We start from the raw sequence: 20,307 nt of genomic DNA, 5'->3' as shown, positions 1-20,307 counted from the left end.
CTATTGTTTTAACGTTGGACTTGTTTCGTGATGTGTTTCTGTGTTGGCGGTGTTTAGCAGTGCATGGCAGTGTATGGCTAAAAACAAGCACTCCTACAAGGCGATAAAGTCGTGCACATCCGATTTCCATGGACAAAAACAATTCTTCTCCAGTTCACAAGTTTCACAAACAAAACAGCAAAACAAACAAGTACAATTGGCCCAGCTGTGCGGATTATGTTTTATTAATGTCATCATTCCCAACATGGAACAGTACCAAATCCTCGAACAGAAACACCAACATTGTTGTCGCAGATTGTGTGTCTAAATTGATCTTGATCAAATTTGAGATTTGAACAAGGTCAAAGGTAACTGAAGCCCGACACGTAAAACCAGAGATAAAAAACATTTTTGAGAAAAAAAACTCTGGAACCGTGTTCCCTCAACGTATGCAACGCCACCTATTCTACTGGAGGGTTTACAGTAGTAGACACGCAGAGTACATTGTCACAAAATGTCCGAACAGTAAAACATCCACATGCTGCTCCAGAAGAGACCTTGATCCACTTCTGTCCACGGAATATCTTCTCGGCAGTCGTCCTGCCTCTGGGGGACTTCAGGGTCCATTTCCGCCCCCAGGACGATGGCATCCACGCTCCTGATAATAAAGGTAAACATATTTTACATCATTTGCACTGTGTGAATAAATGCAAAATGTATGATTCCACGAGAACATATCTCAAACACAAAAATCAAGTTGTGACTTGGCAGTAGACGTCATTGTACACAAGGAGGCACTGTGTGTTTTCTTTAAAAGATCATTTGGAAAAACACAGTGGCTTCTGCTAATAAAGGTAAACAGTATTCTGTATCATAATTTATACTTCCAGCACATATTAAGACTGCATGAGTGTCGTTTTTACACTGCTTTAACCAGCATACCAGCTATATCACGGTGAGAAACAACAAATATCGGCTCCACACATCATTCAGATATTGAAAATCGAAATAGGTTTGTTTGGAGCGTCATGAGCGAACACTTTAACCATTCGGGTATTCGACGATCCCCTTACATTTAAATGCAAAGCAAATATATCGCGACGTGGAAAACAAAATTTCATCTAAGTCTTAAACTGAAATAGTGAATGCTTTACCAGCAGGTGGCCAGTACACCGACTTTCAAAGTGACCATCCGGGACTTGCTTTGCCTCGAACTACCTATTGAAGGACGGAATGGTGGGTTAACACTAAGTTATACTATCTATAGATAGCATCGTACAGGGCATGCACGAAGGGGGCCCTATCTACACTAACCCCTAATCTACCAGTCAAGTGCAGTCAGCATTGGGTCTACTGGGGGTGCTGAAAAGACTGGGGCCACAGAGTGTGCCAACCCTAAACTAGCTGGGTTGCTGTAACAACCATCCTGACTGTACAGTCAGGCCCTAGCACCGAACCTACTCCATGTACGCTCGGCAGGGGGCTACGCGGAGAGCAGACGCACAGTGGAGCCACCATGAGACAAAAGCTCATCCCATCGGACCCTCGGAAAGCCAGTGTACTAAAGTCCAGGTGGAAGGGTTTAGAGTGACACAACACCAAATCCAGAGTGTGCCAGGGTTCCTGCGTCTGAAAGGAATGAGTAATCAGTAATCACATTTCTCTCGGATGTAGATTGTATTAACAACAGCGAGTAAGTGTGGTTTTCTGCCGCTTTGGGCAATTTTCCAACGACGAGTCTCGTACGTGGGCGTGGGGCATAGTATTTAAGTGAGGACTCGAACAATGGTACTGAACATGACGTGCCAACACTTGAACAACTAGGCTACACTACAACTCCGTTTACATGCAGAAACCAGCATCAACCTTTCCCATCTATACCTAAAGGGCTGTGACTATGCTGGTCGTAAGAGGCGACTAACGGGATCGGGTGGTCAGACTCGCTAACGTTTTGGTTGAAACATGTCATCGGTTCCCATTTGCGCAGATCGATGCTCGTGTTGTTGATCACTGGATTGTCTTGTCCAGACTCGATTATTTACAGACCGTCACCTTATAGCTGAATATTGCTGAGTGCGGCGTAAAACTAAACTCACTCACTCCTAAATGACTGTATAGTATGAGAGAATTAGTGTGCACTATATATGAAGCAAATATTTTCTTCCAAAATGAGTTGAAAACACCTGCCTGTCTGGTCCTCTGTCACCCTTCCGAAGAATCCATGGTCCACGTCTATCCATGGAATATCTTCTTGGCAGTCGTCCTGCCTCTGGGGGACTTCAGGGTCCATTTCCGCCCCCAGGACGATGGCATCCACGTTCCTAATAGTGACGACAACGAATAGGTTAATGTTTCACATCACTGATACTTACTACATAGATAATAAATATTAAAAGCATATGCTTTTTGGTCAGGAAAACGCTGTAACCTGAAACACAAGTTGTAACTTGCTCATGACGTCATTGTCAACAAGAATATATAGTATGTTGTCTTCAAACGATAGTTTGGAGAACTTGCCTTCCTGGTAGTCTGGCGGCTTTGTGGTCGTTGTCCTGCCGCCAGAAGAGACCTTGATCCACTTCTGTCCATGGAATATCTTCTCGGCAGTCGTCCTGCCTCTGGGGGACTTCAGGGTCCATTTCCGCCCCCAGGTAGATGGCATCCCTGCTCATTACAGTAAAGAGAATATAGTTTACATCGCTGGCACTTACTGTGTGCATAAATGCAACTTATATGCCTACACGTAAAATCTCAAACATGAAACTCAAGTTGTGATTTTGCAGTAGACGTCATGATAAACAAGGATGCATTGCATGTTATGGTTTATTCAAAAGATTGTTTGAAAGGAACAGTTGCATGCGTAAGCAACGGTTCTACTTAAAAAGGCAAAGAACACTTTACATAATTTATGCTTCTCACACAGATTATGACTGCATGATTTTACTTTTTACACCGCGTTCAGCAATATACTAGCTATATCACGGCGAGTAACTACAGATAGATGCTTCACACATCATTCAGATATGGGAAATCGAAATAGGTTGTTTGGAACGTCATGAGCGAACGCTTTAACCATTCGGTTATTCGACGATCCCCTTACATTTAAATGCAAAGCAAATATGTCGGGACGTGAAAAACAAAATTTAACTTAAGTTTTAAACTGAAATAGTGAATGCTTTACCAGCAGGTGGCCAGTACACTGACTTTCAAAGTGACCATCCGGGACTTGCTTTGCCTCGAACTACCTATTGAAGGACGGAATGGTGGGTTAACACTAAGTTATACTATCTATAGATAGCATCGTACAGGGCATGCACGAAGGGGGCCCTATCTACACTAACCCCTAATCTACCAGTCAAGTGCAGTCAGCATTGGGTCTACTGGGGGTGCTGAAAAGACTGGGGCCACAGAGTGTGCCAACCCTAAACTAGCTGGGTTGCTGTAACAACCATCCTGACTGTACAGTCAGGCCCTAGCACCGAACCTACTCCATGTACGCTCGGCAGGGGGCTACGCGGAGAGCAGACGCACAGTGGAGCCACCATGAGACAAAAGCTCATCCCATCGGACCCTCGGAAAGCCAGTGTACTAAAGTCCAGGTGGAAGGGTTTAGAGTGACACAACACCAAATCCAGAGTGTGCCAGGGTTCCTGCGTCTGAAAGGAATGAGTAATCAGTAATCACATTTCTCTCGGATGTAGATTGTATTAACAACAGCGAGTAAGTGTGGTTTTCTGCCGCTTTGGGCAATTTTCCAACGACGAGTCTCGTACGTGGGCGTGGGGCATAGTATTTAAGTGAGGACTCGAACAATGGTACTGAACATGACGTGCCAACACTTGAACAACTAGGCTACACTACAACTCCGTTTACATGCAGAAACCAGCATCAACCTTTCCCATCTATACCTAAAGGGCTGTGACTATGCTGGTCGTAAGAGGCGACTAACGGGATCGGGTGGTCAGACTCGCTAACGTTTTGGTTGAAACATGTCATCGGTTCCCATTTGCGCAGATCGATGCTCGTGTTGTTGATCACTGGATTGTCTTGTCCAGACTCGATTATTTACAGACCGTCACCTTATAGCTGAATATTGCTGAGTGCGGCGTAAAACTAAACTCACTCACTCCTAAATGACTGTATAGTATGAGAGAATTAGTGTGCACTATATATGAAGCAAATATTTTCTTCCAAAATGAGTTGAAAACACCTGCCTGTCTGGTCCTCTGTCACCCTTCCGAAGAATCCATGGTCCACGTCTATCCATGGAATATCTTCTTGGCAGTCGTCCTGCCTCTGGGGGACTTCAGGGTCCATTTCCGCCCCCAGGACGATGGCATCCACGTTCCTAATAGTGACGACAACGAATAGGTTAATGTTTCACATCACTGATACTTACTACATAGATAATAAATATTAAAAGCATATGCTTTTTGGTCAGGAAAACGCTGTAACCTGAAACACAAGTTGTAACTTGCTCATGACGTCATTGTCAACAAGAATATATAGTATGTTGTCTTCAAACGATAGTTTGGAGAACTTGCCTTCCTGGTAGTCTGGCGGCTTTGTGGTCGTTGTCCTGCCGCCAGAAGAGACCTTGATCCACTTCTGTCCATGGAATATCTTCTCGGCAGTCGTCCTGCCTCTGGGGGACTTCAGGGTCCATTTCCGCCCCCAGGTAGATGGCATCCCTGCTCATTACAGTAAAGAGAATATAGTTTACATCGCTGGCACTTACTGTGTGCATAAATGCAACTTATATGCCTACACGTAAAATCTCAAACATGAAACTCAAGTTGTGATTTTGCAGTAGACGTCATGATAAACAAGGATGCATTGCATGTTATGGTTTATTCAAAAGATTGTTTGAAAGGAACAGTTGCATGCGTAAGCAACGGTTCTACTTAAAAAGGCAAAGAACACTTTACATAATTTATGCTTCTCACACAGATTATGACTGCATGATTTTACTTTTTACACCGCGTTCAGCAATATACTAGCTATATCACGGCGAGTAACTACAGATAGATGCTTCACACATCATTCAGATATGGGAAATCGAAATAGGTTGTTTGGAACGTCATGAGCGAACGCTTTAACCATTCGGTTATTCGACGATCCCCTTACATTTAAATGCAAAGCAAATATGTCGGGACGTGAAAAACAAAATTTAACTTAAGTTTTAAACTGAAATAGTGAATGCTTTACCAGCAGGTGGCCAGTACACTGACTTTCAAAGTGACCATCCGGGACTTGCTTTGCCTCGAACTACCTATTGAAGGACGGAATGGTGGGTTAACACTAAGTTATACTATCTATAGATAGCATCGTACAGGGCATGCACGAAGGGGGCCCTATCTACACTAACCCCTAATCTACCAGTCAAGTGCAGTCAGCATTGGGTCTACTGGGGGTGCTGAAAAGACTGGGGCCACAGAGTGTGCCAACCCTAAACTAGCTGGGTTGCTGTAACAACCATCCTGACTGTACAGTCAGGCCCTAGCACCGAACCTACTCCATGTACGCTCGGCAGGGGGCTACGCGGAGAGCAGACGCACAGTGGAGCCACCATGAGACAAAAGCTCATCCCATCGGACCCTCGGAAAGCCAGTGTACTAAAGTCCAGGTGGAAGGGTTTAGAGTGACACAACACCAAATCCAGAGTGTGCCAGGGTTCCTGCGTCTGAAAGGAATGAGTAATCAGTAATCACATTTCTCTCGGATGTAGATTGTATTAACAACAGCGAGTAAGTGTGGTTTTCTGCCGCTTTGGGCAATTTTCCAACGACGAGTCTCGTACGTGGGCGTGGGGCATAGTATTTAAGTGAGGACTCGAACAATGGTACTGAACATGACGTGCCAACACTTGAACAACTAGGCTACACTACAACTCCGTTTACATGCAGAAACCAGCATCAACCTTTCCCATCTATACCTAAATGGCTGCGACTATGCTGGTCGTAAGAGGCGACTAACGGGATCGGGTGGTCAGACTCGCTAACGTTTTGGTTGAAACATGTCATCGGTTCCCATTTGCGCAGATCGATGCTCGTGTTGTTGATCACTGGATTGTCTTGTCCAGACTCGATTATTTACAGACCGTCACCTTATAGCTGAATATTGCTGAGTGCGGCGTAAAACTAAACTCACTCACTCCTAAATGACTGTATAGTATGAGAGAATTAGTGTGCACTATATATGAAGCAAATATTTTCTTCCAAAATGAGTTGAAAACACCTGCCTGTCTGGTCCTCTGTCACCCTTCCGAAGAATCCATGGTCCACGTCTATCCATGGAATATCTTCTTGGCAGTCGTCCTGCCTCTGGGGGACTTCAGGGTCCATTTCCGCCCCCAGGACGATGGCATCCACGTTCCTAATAGTGACGACAACGAATAGGTTAATGTTTCACATCACTGATACTTACTACATAGATAATAAATATTAAAAGCATATGCTTTTTGGTCAGGAAAACGCTGTAACCTGAAACACAAGTTGTAACTTGCTCATGACGTCATTGTCAACAAGAATATATAGTATGTTGTCTTCAAACGATAGTTTGGAGAACTTGCCTTCCTGGTAGTCTGGCGGCTTTGTGGTCGTTGTCCTGCCGCCAGAAGAGACCTTGATCCACTTCTGTCCATGGAATATCTTCTCGGCAGTCGTCCTGCCTCTGGGGGACTTCAGGGTCCATTTCCGCCCCCAGGTAGATGGCATCCCTGCTCATTACAGTAAAGAGAATATAGTTTACATCGCTGGCACTTACTGTGTGCATAAATGCAACTTATATGCCTACACGTAAAATCTCAAACATGAAACTCAAGTTGTGATTTTGCAGTAGACGTCATGATAAACAAGGATGCATTGCATGTTATGGTTTATTCAAAAGATTGTTTGAAAGGAACAGTTGCATGCGTAAGCAACGGTTCTACTTAAAAAGGCAAAGAACACTTTACATAATTTATGCTTCTCACACAGATTATGACTGCATGATTTTACTTTTTACACCGCGTTCAGCAATATACTAGCTATATCACGGCGAGTAACTACAGATAGATGCTTCACACATCATTCAGATATGGGAAATCGAAATAGGTTGTTTGGAACGTCATGAGCGAACGCTTTAACCATTCGGTTATTCGACGATCCCCTTACATTTAAATGCAAAGCAAATATGTCGGGACGTGAAAAACAAAATTTAACTTAAGTTTTAAACTGAAATAGTGAATGCTTTACCAGCAGGTGGCCAGTACACTGACTTTCAAAGTGACCATCCGGGACTTGCTTTGCCTCGAACTACCTATTGAAGGACGGAATGGTGGGTTAACACTAAGTTATACTATCTATAGATAGCATCGTACAGGGCATGCACGAAGGGGGCCCTATCTACACTAACCCCTAATCTACCAGTCAAGTGCAGTCAGCATTGGGTCTACTGGGGGTGCTGAAAAGACTGGGGCCACAGAGTGTGCCAACCCTAAACTAGCTGGGTTGCTGTAACAACCATCCTGACTGTACAGTCAGGCCCTAGCACCGAACCTACTCCATGTACGCTCGGCAGGGGGCTACGCGGAGAGCAGACGCACAGTGGAGCCACCATGAGACAAAAGCTCATCCCATCGGACCCTCGGAAAGTCAGTGTACTAAAGTCCAGGTGGAAGGGTTTAGAGTGACACAACACCAAATCCAGAGTGTGCCAGGGTTCCTGCGTCTGAAAGAAATGAGTCATGCATAAGCATCAGTAATCACATTTCTCTCGGATGTAGATTGTATTAACAACAGCGAGTAAGTGTGGTTTTCTGCCGCTTTGGGCAATTTTCCAACGACGAGTCTCGTACGTGGGCGTGGGGCATAGTATTTAAGTGAGGACTCGAACAATGGTACTGAACATGACGTGCCAACACTTGAACAACTAGGCTACACTACAACTCCGTTTACATGCAGAAACCAGTATCAACCTTTCCCATCTATTCCTAAATGGCTGTGACTATGCTGGTCGTAAGAGGCGACTAACGGGATCGGGTGGTCAGACTCGCTGACTTCTTTGTTGAAACATGTCATCGGTTCCCATTTGCGCAGATCGATGCTCGTGTTGTTGATCACTGGATTGTCTTGTCCAGACTCGATTATTTACAGACCGTCACCTTATAGCTGAATATTGCTGAGTGCGGCGTAAAACTAAACTCACTCACTCCTAAATGGCTGTATAGTATGAGAGAATTAGTGTGCACTATATATGAAGCAAATATTTTCTTCCAAATGGAGTTGAAAACACCTGCCTGTCTGGTCCTCTGTCACCCTTCCGAAGAATCCATGGTCCACGTCTATCCATGGAATATCTTCTTGGCAGTCGTCCTGCCTCTGGGGGACTTCAGGGTCCATTTCCGCCCCCAGGACGATGGCATCCACGTTCCTAATAGTGACGACAACGAATAGGTTAATTTTTCACATCACTGATACTTACTACGTAGATAATAAATATTAAAAGCATATGCTTTTTGGTCAGGAAAACGCTGTAACCTGAAACACAAGTTGTAACTTGCTCATGACGTCATTGTCAACAAGAATATATAGTATGTTGTCTTCAAACGATAGTTTGGAGAACTTGCCTCCCTGGTAGTCTGGCGGCTTTGTGGTCGTTGTCCTGCCGCCAGAAGAGACCTTGATCCACCTCTGTCCATGGAATATCTTCTCGGCAGTCGTCCTGCCTCTGGGGGACTTCAGGGTCCATTTCCGCCCCCAGGTAGATGGCATCCCTGCTCATTACAGTAAAGAGAATATAGTTTACATCGCTGGCACTTACTGTGTGCATAAATGCAACTTATATGCCTACACGTAAAATCTCAAACATGAAACTCAAGTTGTGATTTTGCAGTAGACGTCATGATAAACAAGGATGCATTGCATGTTATGGTTTATTCAAAAGATTGTTTGAAAGGAACAGTTGCATGCGTAAGCAACGGTTCTACTTAAAAAGGCAAAGAACACCTTACATAATTTATGCTTCTCACACAGATTATGACTGCATGAGTGTCCTTTCACACCGCGTTCAGCAATGTACTAGCTATATCACGGCGAGAAACAACAAATAGATGCTTCACACATCATTCAGATATAGGAAATCGAAATAGGTTGTTTGGAACGTCATGAGCGAACGCTTTAACCATTCGGTTATTCGACGATCCCCTTACATTTAAATGCAAAGCAAATATGTCGGGACGTGAAAAACAAAATTTAACTTAAGTTTTAAACTGAAATAGTGAATGCTTTACCAGCAGGTGGCCAGTACACTGACTTTCAAAGTGACCATCCGGGACTTGCTTTGCCTCGAACTACCTATTGAAGGACGGAATGGTGGGTTAACACTAAGTTATACTATCTATAGATAGCATCGTACAGGGCATGCACGAAGGGGGCCCTATCTACACTAACCCCTAATCTACCAGTCAAGTGCAGTCAGCATTGGGTCTACTGGGGGTGCTGAAAAGACTGGGGCCACAGAGTGTGCCAACCCTAAACTAGCTGGGTTGCTGTAACAACCATCCTGACTGTACAGTCAGGCCCTAGCACCGAACCTACTCCATGTACGCTCGGCAGGGGGCTACGCGGAGAGCAGACGCACAGTGGAGCCACCATGAGACAAAAGCTCATCCCATCGGACCCTCGGAAAGCCAGTGTACTAAAGTCCAGGTGGAAGGGTTTAGAGTGACACAACACCAAATCCAGAGTGTGCCAGGGTTCCTGCGTCTGAAAGAAATGAGTCATGCATAAGTATCAGTAATCACATTTCTCGCGGATGTAGATTGCATTAACAACAGCGAGTAAGTGTGGTTTTCTGCCGCTTTGGGCAATATTCCAACGACTTGCCTCATAAGTGGGCGTGGGACATAATATTTAGTGAGGACTCGAACAATGGTACTGAACATGACGTGTCAACACTTGAACAACTAGGCTACACTACCACTCCGTTTACATGCAGAAACCAGTATCAACCTTTCCCATCTATACCTAAATGGCTGTGTACTATGAGAGAATGAGTGTGCCCTTTATATTAACAAAAACCACGAAGATACATATTTTCTTCCAAATAGATATGGAAACACCTACCTGTATGGTCCTCTGTCGCCCTTCCGAAGAATCCTTGAAGTCGTCCTACCTCTACAGGATTTCAAGACTTTCTGTCCCCACGACGAATATTTCACGTCACTATAGGTGGGTGCTCAAACTCCAAGCGGGCTTCAGTCGCTCGCTTCGGGTCGCTCGCTTACGCAACCTAATCCCAGTCGCCGAACCCGAAACAAAGGATTAGAGCTATTGACAGCACCTCAATCACAAGTGTTTGCACGGAGGCATGTTTTCTTATTTAGCGTGAGCCAAGTAAGACCTGGTAATATTCATTATTGAAAGAAAACGAAACAAAATTTTCTTTCATTAATTACAGATGTATTTATGTAAGACATTATAGCTAAAACATAATCAACGGCTAATACAATACAGGTATAACCCATTGTAAATTTAAAATTACAAGTTAAACCCAAAGTGACATAGGGGTATGGAACATTCAATGTAAATGAATTAAAACAAACTGTCGTCCGTGGGTGGGAATGTTGTAAATTGTGATGTGCTTATCACTGCTCATCGCTTTCGTGATTATAGTCCGTTTGCCGTGAAAGCGTACCGATGAATGTCTCTTTAAACAAAAACGTACATCGAATTAAATGAAATAACGATGGCACATTTCTTATAATTTTATACCTTGCCAATTGAACATTTAATTCCCAGAAGTTTATTCAACTTAAGATGAAAGTTGTTAAACAAACGATCGTAATTTCAAATCACTTTCTTTGTTTCTATTACAGGGGGTTTGGGGTGCACATTAAATAAAACGTCGAGAAATTGGGTTGGTCTAAGTTAACGCTCATCGCGTACCGCACGTGCACTTGTTTCACTGTTCTAACTGCTGCGCTTACCTCCTTGCAATACAAACCAGTAATCACGATTTGAATCTATAATCGTTTGTTAAACAACTTCTATCCTAAGTTGAATAAAATTCTAAGACTTAAATTTTCAGTTGCAAGATAAAATGACGTGGATTCGAAATATTAATTTCACTGGTAATTAGTCTGGTTTACGTTTTGTTTAAAGTCAAAAAAATCATCTCAGCATCGTACACCACAATACATGTAAATGAGACACCACCATCACATTCACTAATGCATGGCGCACCACCGCCGGCATTACATGGGACACTAAAACATCCACCAATGCATGGCGCACAACCACCGGCATACATGAGTACACCACGATATCCAACAATGCATGGCACACCGCCAGCCTCATACAAGAGGCATAACCATCACATCCACCAATGAATGGCACACCACCGCTGATATACATGACTACACCCCAACATCCACCAATGCATGGTGCACCACCACAGGCTTACATGACACATAACCATCACTTCCACCAATGCATGGCACACTGCCACTGACATACACCACTACACCACAACATCCACCAATGAATGGCACACCGCCACTGGTATACATGAGCACACCACAACATCCATCAATGCATTTTGCACCGCCACCGGCATCCATGAGTACACCACAACATCCACCAATGCATGGCACACCGCCACCGACATACATGAGTACACCACCATCACATCCACCAATGCATGGCGCACCACTAGCCTCATACAAGAGACATAACCATCACATCCACCAATGAATGGCACCCCACCACTGATATACATGACTACACCACAACATCCACCAATGCATGGTGCACCACCACCGGCATACATGAGTACACCACAAAATGCACCAATGCACGGGGCACCACCAACGGCATACATAAGTACATCACAACCTCCACGAATGCATTTTGCACCGCCACCGGCATCCATGAGTACACCACAACATCCACCAATGCATGGCACATCGCCACCGACGTACATGAGTACACCACCATCACATCCACCAATGCATGGCGCACCTCTAACCTTATACATGAGACATAACCATCACATCCTCCAATGAGTGGCACCCCACCACTGATATACATGACTACACCACAACATCCACCAAAGCCTGGCACACCGCCACAGGCATACATGAGACATAACCATCACATCCACCAATGCATGGCACACCGGCACTGACATACATGAGTACACCACAACATCCACCAATGCATGGTGCACCACCACCGGCATACATGAGTACACAACAACATCCACCAATGCATTTTGCACCGCCACCGACATACATGAGTACACCACCATCACATCCACCAATGCATGGCGCACCACTAGCCTCATACAAGAGACATAGCAATCACATCCACCAATGAATGGCACACCACCACTGACATACACCACTACACCACAACATCCACCAATGCATGGCACACCGCCACTGGTATACATGAGCACACCACAACATCCATCAATGCATGGCGCACCGACACCGGCATACATGAGTACACCATAACATCCATTAATGCATGGAGCACCACCACATGCATACATGAGACAAAACCATCACATCCACTAATGGATGGCACACCCCCACCGACATGGGGCACCTCCACCGGTATACATGAGTACATCACAACATCCACGAATGCATTTTGCACCGCCACCGACATACATGAGTACACCACCATCACATCCACCAATGCATGGCACACCACTAGCCTCATACAAGAGACATAACCATCACATCCACCAATGCATGGCACACCGGCACTGACATACATGAGTACACCACAACATCCACCAATGCATGGTGCACCACCACCGGCATACATGAGTACACCATAACATCCACCAATGCATGGTGCACCGACACCGGCATACATGAGTACACAACAACATCCACCAATGCATGGGGCACCGCCAGCATCATACAAGAGACATAACCATCACATCCACCAATGAATGGCACACCGCCACCGGCATACATGAGTACACCACAACATCCACCAATACAAGCACACCGCCACTGGTATACATGAGTACACCATAACATCCACCAATGCATGGAGCACCACCACATGCATACATGGGACAAAACCATCACATTCACCAATGCATGGCACACCGCCACTGACATACACCAGTACACCACAACATCCACCAATGAATGGCACACCGCCACTTGTATACATGAGCACACAACAACATCCACCAATGCATTTTGCACCAAAAATATGAATCGGAGCTATAGCTCTCAAAACCAGCTCAAATGATAGAGAAGGGTTCCTGACGGAGTGCTAGAGGGTCCAAACACATTTTCGTGAAAGTCAACTTTGGCACCCCAGGAAGGGTAATTCCGTGAAAGGGTCATAGGGGATACATCATGGTTTGGAAATAGGTGAAAATGTGAATGGGAGATAGAGCCCTTAAAACCAGCTCAAATGATAGAGGAGGGTTAATGATGGAGTGCTAGAGCGTACAAACACAGTTTTCTGAAAGTCAACTTTGGCACCCCAGCAAGGGTAATCCCGTGAAAGGGTAATAGTGGACACATCATGGTTTTGAAATAGGTAAAAATGTGAATCGGAGGTACAGTTCTAGAAACCAGCTCAAATGATAGAGGAGGGTTCCTGACGGAGTGCTAGAAGGTCCAAACACAGTTTCGTGAAAGTCAACTTTGGCACACCAGGAAGGGTAATCACGTGAAAGGGTCATAGGGGATACATCATGGTTTGGAAATAGGTAAAAATGTGAATCGGAGCTACAGGTTTTAAAACCAGCTCAAATGACAGAGGAGGGTTCCTGATGGAGTGCTAGAGGGTCCAAACACAGTTTCGTGAAAGTCAACTTTGGCACCCCAGGAAGGGTAATCCCGTGAAAGGGTCAAAGGGGATACATCATGGTTTGGAAATAGGTAAAAATGTGAATCGGAGCTACAGGTTTTAAAACCAGCTCAAATGATAGAGGAGGGTTTCTGACGGAGTGCTAGAGGGTCCAGACACAGTTTCGTGAAAGTCAACTTTGGCACCCGAGAAAGGGTAATCACGTGGAAGGGGAAAAGTGGATACATCATGGTTTGGAAATAGGTTAAAATGTGAATCGGAGCTACAGCTCTCAAAACCAACTCAAATGATAGAGGAGGGTTCCTGATGGAGTGCTAGAGGGTCAACACACATTTTTGTGAAAGCCACATTTGGCACCCCAGGAAGGGTAATCCCGTGAAAGGGTCACAGGGGATACATCATGGTTGGGAAATAGGTAAAAAGGTGAATCGGAGCCACAGTTCTAAAAACCAGCTCAAATGATAGAGGAGGGTTCCTGATGGAGTGCTAGAGGGTCCAAACACAGTTTCGTGAAAGTCAACTTTGGCACCCCAGGAAGGGTACTCAGGTCAAAGTATAATAGTGGATACATCATGGTTTGGAAATAGGTAAAATGTGAATCGGCGTTCGAGCTCTCAAAACCAGCTCAAATGATAGAGGAGGGTTCCTGGTGGAGTGCTAGATGGTCAATACACAGTTTCGTGAAAGACAACTTTGGCACCCCAGGAAGGGTAATCAGGTCAAAGGGTAATAGTGGATACATCATGCTTTGGAAATAGGTGAAAATGTGAATCGGAGGTACAGTTTGAAAATCCAGCTCAAATGATAGAGGGGGGTTCTTGATGGAGTGCTATAGGGTCCAGACAGAGTTTCGTGAAAGTCAACTTTGGCATCCCATTGAGGGTAATCGCGTGAAAGTATAATAGTAGATACATCATGTTTTGGAAATAGGTAAAAATGTTAATCGGAGCTACAGTTCTAAAAACCATCTCAAATGATAGAGGAGGGTTCCTGATGGAGTGCCAGAGGGTCAACAAACATTTTTCTGAAAGTCAACTTTGGCACCCCAGGAAGGGTAATCTCGTGAAAGGGTCATTTTGGATACATCATGGTTGGGAAATAGGTAAAAAGGTGAATCGGAGCCACAGTTCTAAAAACCAGCTCAAATGATAGAGGAGGGTTCCTGATGGAGTGCTAGAGGGTCCAAACACAGTTTCGTGAAAGTCAAATTTAGCACTTCAGGAAGGGTAATCCCGTGAAAGTATGATAGTGGATACATCATGGTTTGGAAAAAGGTAAAAATGTGAATCAGAGCTACAGCTCTCAAAACCAGCTCAAATGATAGAATAGGGTTCCAGGTGGAGTCCTAGAGGGTCAACACACTTTTTTGTGAAAGTCAACTTTGGCACCCCAGGAAGTACAATCCCATGAAAGTATAATAGTGGATACATCATGGTTTGGAAATAGGTAAAAAGGTGAATCGGAGCCACAGCTCTCAAAACCAGCTCAAATGATAAGGGAGGGTTCCTGGTGGAGTGCTAGAGGGTCCAAACACAGTTTCGTGAAAGTCAACTATGGCAATCCAGGGAGGGTAATCAGATCAAAGGGTAATAGTGGACACATCATGCTTTGGAAATAGGTAAAATGTGAATCGGAGCTACAGTTTTTAAAACCAGCTCAAATGATAGAGGTGGGTTCCTGATGGAGTGCTAGAGGGTCCAAACACAGTTTCGTGAAAGTCAACTTTGGCACCCCAGGAAGGGTAATCACGTGAAAGGGTAATAGTGGATACATCATGGTTTGGAAATAGGTAAAAATATGAATCCCAGCTACAGCTCTCAAAACCAGCTCAAATGATAGAGGAGGGTTCCTGATGGAGTGCTAGAGGGTCCAAACACAGTTTCGTGAAAGTCAACTTTGGCACCCCAGGAAGGTTAATCCCGTGAAAGGGTCATAGGGGATACATCATGCTTTGGAAATAGGTAAAAATGTGAATCGGAGGCACAGCTCTCAAAACCAGCTCAAATGATAGAGGAGGGTTCCTGACGGAGTGCTAGAGTGTACAAACAGAGTTTCGTGAAAGTCAACTTTGGCACCCCAGCAAGGGTAATCCCGTGAAAGGGTAATAGTGGACACATCATGGTTTTGAAATAGGTGAAAATGTGAATCGGAGGTACAGTTCTAAAAACCAGCTCAAATGACAGAGGAGGGTTCCTGACGGAGTGCTAGAAGGTCCAAACACAGTTTCGTGAAAGTCAACTTTGGCACACCAGGAAGGGTAATCACGTGAAAAGGTCATAGGGGATACATCATGGTTTGGAAATAGGTAAAAAGGTGAATCGGAGCTACAGGTTTTAAAACCAGATCAAATGACAGAGGAGGGTTCCTGATGGAGTGCTAGAGGGTCCAAACACAGTTTCGTGAAAGTCAACTTTGGCACACCCGGAAGGGTATTCACGTGAAAGGGTCATAGGGGATACATCATGGTTTGGAAATAGGTAAAAATGTGAATCGGAGCTACAGGTTTCAAAACCAGCTCAAATGACAGAGGAGGGTTTGTGACGGAGTGCTAGAGGGTCCAAACACAGTTTCGTGAAAGTCAACTTTGGCACCTCGGGAAGGGTAATCGCGTGAAGGTATAATAGTGGATACATCATGGTTTGGAAATAGGTAAAAATGTGAATCGGAGCTACAACTCTCAAAACCAGCTCAAATGATAGAGGAGGGTTCCTGATGGAGTGCTAGAGGGTCAACACACAATTTTGTGAAAGTCAACTTTGGCACCCCAGGAAGGGTAATCCCGTGAAAGGGTCACAGGGGATACATCATGGTTGGGAAATAGGTAAAAAGGTGAATCGGAGCCACAGTTCTAAAAATCAGCTCAAATGATAGAGGAGGGTTCCTGATGGAGTGCTAGAGGGTCCAAACACAGTTTCGTGAAAGTCAACTTTGGCACCCCAGGGAGGGTACTCAGGTCAAAGGGTAATAGTGGATACATCATGGTTTGGAAATAGGTAAAATGTGAATCGGCGTTAGAGCTCTCAAAACCAGCTCAAATGATAGAGGAGGGTTCCTGGTGGAGTGCTAGATGGTCAATACACAGTTTCGTGAAAGTCAACTTTGGCACCCCGGGGACTGTAATCAGGTCAAAGGGTAATAGTGGATACATCATGGTTTGGAAATCGGTAAAATGTGAATCGGAGCTACAGTTCTCAAAACCAGCTCAAATGATAGAGGAGGGTTCCTGATGGAGTGCTAGAGGGTCCAAACACAGTTTCGTGAAAGTCAACTTTGGCACCCCAGGAAGGGTAATCATGTGAAAGGGTAAAAGTGGATACATCATGTTTTGGAAATAGGTAAAAATGTGAATCGGAGCTACAGTTCTAAAAACCATCTCAAATGATAGAGGAGGGTTCCTGATGGAGTGCCAGAGGGTCAACAAACATTTTTCTGAAAGTCAACTTTGGCACCTCAGGAAGGGTAATCCCGTGAAAGGGTCATTTTGGATACATCATGGTTGGGAAGTAGGTAAAAAGGTGAATCGGAGCCACAGTTCTAAAAACCAGCTCAAATGATAGAGGAGGGTTCCTGATGGAGTGCTAGAGGGTCCAAACACAGTTTCGTGAAAGTCAAATTTAGCACTTCAGGAAGGGTAATCCCGTGAAAGTATGATAGTGGATACATCATGGTTTGGAAATAGGTAAAAATGTGAATCAGAGCTACAGCTCTCAAAACCAGCTCAAATGATAGAATAGGGTTCCAGGTGGAGTCCTAGAGGGTCAACACACCTTTTTGTGAAAGTCAACTTTGGCACCCCAGGAAGTACAATCCCATGAAAGTATAATAGTGGATACATCATGGTTTGGAAATAGGTAAAAAGGTGAATCGGAGCCACAGCTCTCAAAACCAGCTCAAATGATAAGGGAGGGTTCCTGGTGGAGTGCTAGAGGGTCCAAACACAGTTTCGTGAAAGTCAACTATGGCAATCCAGGGAGGGTAATCAGATCAAAGGGTAATAGTGGATACATGATGCTTTGGAAATAGGTAAAATGTGAATCGGAGCTACAGTTTTTAAAACCAGCTCAAATGATAGAGGTGGGTTCCTGATGGAGTGCTAGAGGGTCCAAACACAGTTTCGTGAAAGTCAACTTTGGCACCCCAGGAAGGGTAATCACGTGAAAGGGTAATAGTGGATACATCATGGTTTGAAATAGGTAAAAATATGAATCCCAGCTACAGCTCTCAAAACCAGCTCAAATGATAGAGGAGGGTTCCTGATGGAGAGCTAGAGGGTCCAAACACAGTTTCGTGAAAGTCAACTTTGGCACCCCAGGAAGGGTAATCCCGTGAAAGGGTCATAGTGGATACATCATGCTTTGGAAATAGGTAAAAATGTGAATCGGAGGCACAGCTCTCAAAACCAGCTCAAATGATAGAGGAGGGTTCCTGACGGAGTGCTAGAGTGTACAAACAGAGTTTCGTGAAAGTCAACTTTGGCACCCCAGCAAGGGTAATCCCGTGAAAGGGTAATAGTGGACACATCATGGTTTTGAAATAGGTGAAAATGTGAATCGGAGGTACAGTTCTAAAAACCAGCTCAAATGACAGAGGAGGGTTCCTGACGGAGTGCTAGAAGGTCCAAACACAGTTTCGTGAAAGTCAACTTTGGCACACCAGGAAGGGTAATCACGTGAAAAGGTCATAGGGGATACATCATGGTTTGGAAATAGGTAAAAAGGTGAATCGGAGCTACAGGTTTTAAAACCAGCGCAAATGACAGAGGAGGGTTCCTGATGGAGTGCTAGAGGGTCCAAACACAGTTTCGTGAAAGTCAACTTTGGCACACCCGGAAGGGTAATCACGTGAAAGGGTCATAGGGGATACATCATGGTTTGGAAATAGGTAAAAATGTGAATCGGAGCTACAGGTTTCAAAACCAGCTCAAATGACAGAGGAGGGTTTGTGACGGAGTGCTAGAGGGTCCAAACACAGTTTCGTGAAAGTCAACTTTGGCACCCGAGGAAGGGTAATCGCGTGAAGGTATAATAGTGGATACATCATGGTTTGGAAATAGGTAAAAATGTGAATCGGAGCTACAACTCTCAAAACCAGCTCAAATGATAGAGGAGGGTTCCTGATGGAGTGCTAGAGGGTCAACACACAATTTTGTGAAAGTCAACTTTGGCACCCCAGGAAGGGTAATCCCGTGAAAGGGTCACAGGGGATACATCATGGTTGGGAAATAGGTAAAAAGGTGAATCGGAGCCACAGTTCTAAAAACCAGCTCAAATGATAGAGGAGGGTTCCTGATGGAGTGCTAGAGGGTCCAAACACAGTTTCGTGAAAGTCAACTTTGGCACCCCAGGGAGGGTACTCAGGTCAAAGGGTAATAGTGGATACATCATGGTTTGGAAATAGGTAAAATGTGAATCGGCGTTAGAGCTCTCAAAACCAGCTCAAATGATAGAGGAGGGTTCCTGGTGGAGTGCTAGATGGTGAATACACAGTTTCGTGAAAGTCAACTTTGGCACCCCAGGGACTGTAATCAGGTCAAAGGGTAATAGTGGATACATCATGGTTTGGAAATCGGAAAAAGGTGAATCGGAGCTACAGTTCTCAAAACCAGCTCAAATGATAGAGGAGGGTTCCTGATGGAGTGCTAGAGGGTCCAAACACAGTTTCGTGAAAGTCAACTTTGGCACCCCAGGAAGGGTAATCATGTGAAAGGGTAAAAGTGGATACATCATGCTTTGGAAATAGGTGAAAATGTGAATCGGTGCTACAGTTCGAAAATCCAGCTCAAATGATAGAGGGGGGTTCTTAATGGAGTGCTAGAGGGTCCAGACACAGTTTCGTGAAAGTCAACTTTGGCAACCCATTGAGGGTAATCCCGTGAAAGTATAATAGTGGATACATCATGCTTTGGAAATAGGTAAAAATGTGAATCGGAGGCACAGTTCTCAAAACCAGCTCAAATGATAGAGGAAGGTTCCTGATGGAGTGCTAGACGGTCAACACACAGCTTCGTGAAAGTCAACTTTGGCACCCGAGGGAGGGTAATCACGTGAAAGGGTCATGGGGGATACATCATCGTTTGGAAATAGGTACAAATGTGACTCGGAGCTACAGTTCTATAAACCAGCTGAAATGATAGAGGAGGGTTCCTGATGGAGTGCTAGAGGGTCCAAACACAGTTTCGTGAAAGTCAACTTTGGCACCACAGCAAGGGTAATCCCGTGAAAGGGTCACAGGGGATACATCATGGTTTGGAAATAGGTGAAAAGGTGAATCAGAACCACAGTTCTAAAAACCAGCTCAAATGATAGAGGAGGGTTCCTGGTGGAGTGCTAGAGGGTCAACACACTTTTTTGTGAAAGTCAACTTTGGCACCCCAGGAAGGGTTATCCCGTGAAAGGGTCATAGGGGATACATCATGGTTTGGAAATAGGTAAAAATGTGAATTGGAGGTACAGTTCTCAAAACCAGCTCAAATGATAGAGGAGGGTTCCTGATGGAGTGC

The 20,307-nt window shown here is 44.7% G+C and overlaps 1 protein-coding gene across 1 annotated transcript; it reads right to left on the bottom strand.

Annotated features, from left to right (window-relative positions):
- Positions 1-201: 201 nt before the first annotated feature.
- On the bottom strand, positions 202-10,215 carry LOC137255215 (uncharacterized). The gene is made up of 6 exons (XM_067792634.1): positions 10,086-10,215; positions 3,161-3,635; positions 2,497-2,643; positions 2,167-2,300; positions 1,134-1,608; positions 202-637 (listed from the first exon to the last, which is right to left on the bottom strand). The coding sequence occupies exons 2-5, from the start codon at positions 3,196-3,198 to the stop codon at positions 1,562-1,564; spliced, it is 366 nt and encodes a 121-aa protein (XP_067648735.1). The 5' UTR covers positions 3,199-3,635; positions 10,086-10,215; the 3' UTR covers positions 202-637; positions 1,134-1,561.
- Positions 10,216-20,307: the final 10,092 nt, after the last annotated feature.

This window comes from Haliotis asinina, chromosome 11 (genome assembly GCF_037392515.1).
Source record: "Haliotis asinina isolate JCU_RB_2024 chromosome 11, JCU_Hal_asi_v2, whole genome shotgun sequence".
Taxonomy (NCBI): domain Eukaryota; kingdom Metazoa; phylum Mollusca; class Gastropoda; order Lepetellida; family Haliotidae; genus Haliotis; species Haliotis asinina.
This window is presented reverse-complemented; position numbering and strand designations above follow the sequence as displayed.

Bases quoted from the DNA above. Each gene is read 5' to 3' on its own strand.
- LOC137255215 (XM_067792634.1), bottom strand. From the start codon at position 3,198: ATGGTCACTTTGAAAGTCAGTGTACTGGCCACCTGCTG. The intron at 2,644-3,160 runs GTAAAGCATTCA...TGTAATGAGCAG, and splicing joins AGTGTACTGGCCACCTGCTG to GGATGCCATCTACCTGGGGG. The intron at 2,301-2,496 runs GCAAGTTCTCCA...CGTCACTATTAG, and splicing joins GCCGCCAGACTACCAGGAAG to GAACGTGGATGCCATCGTCC.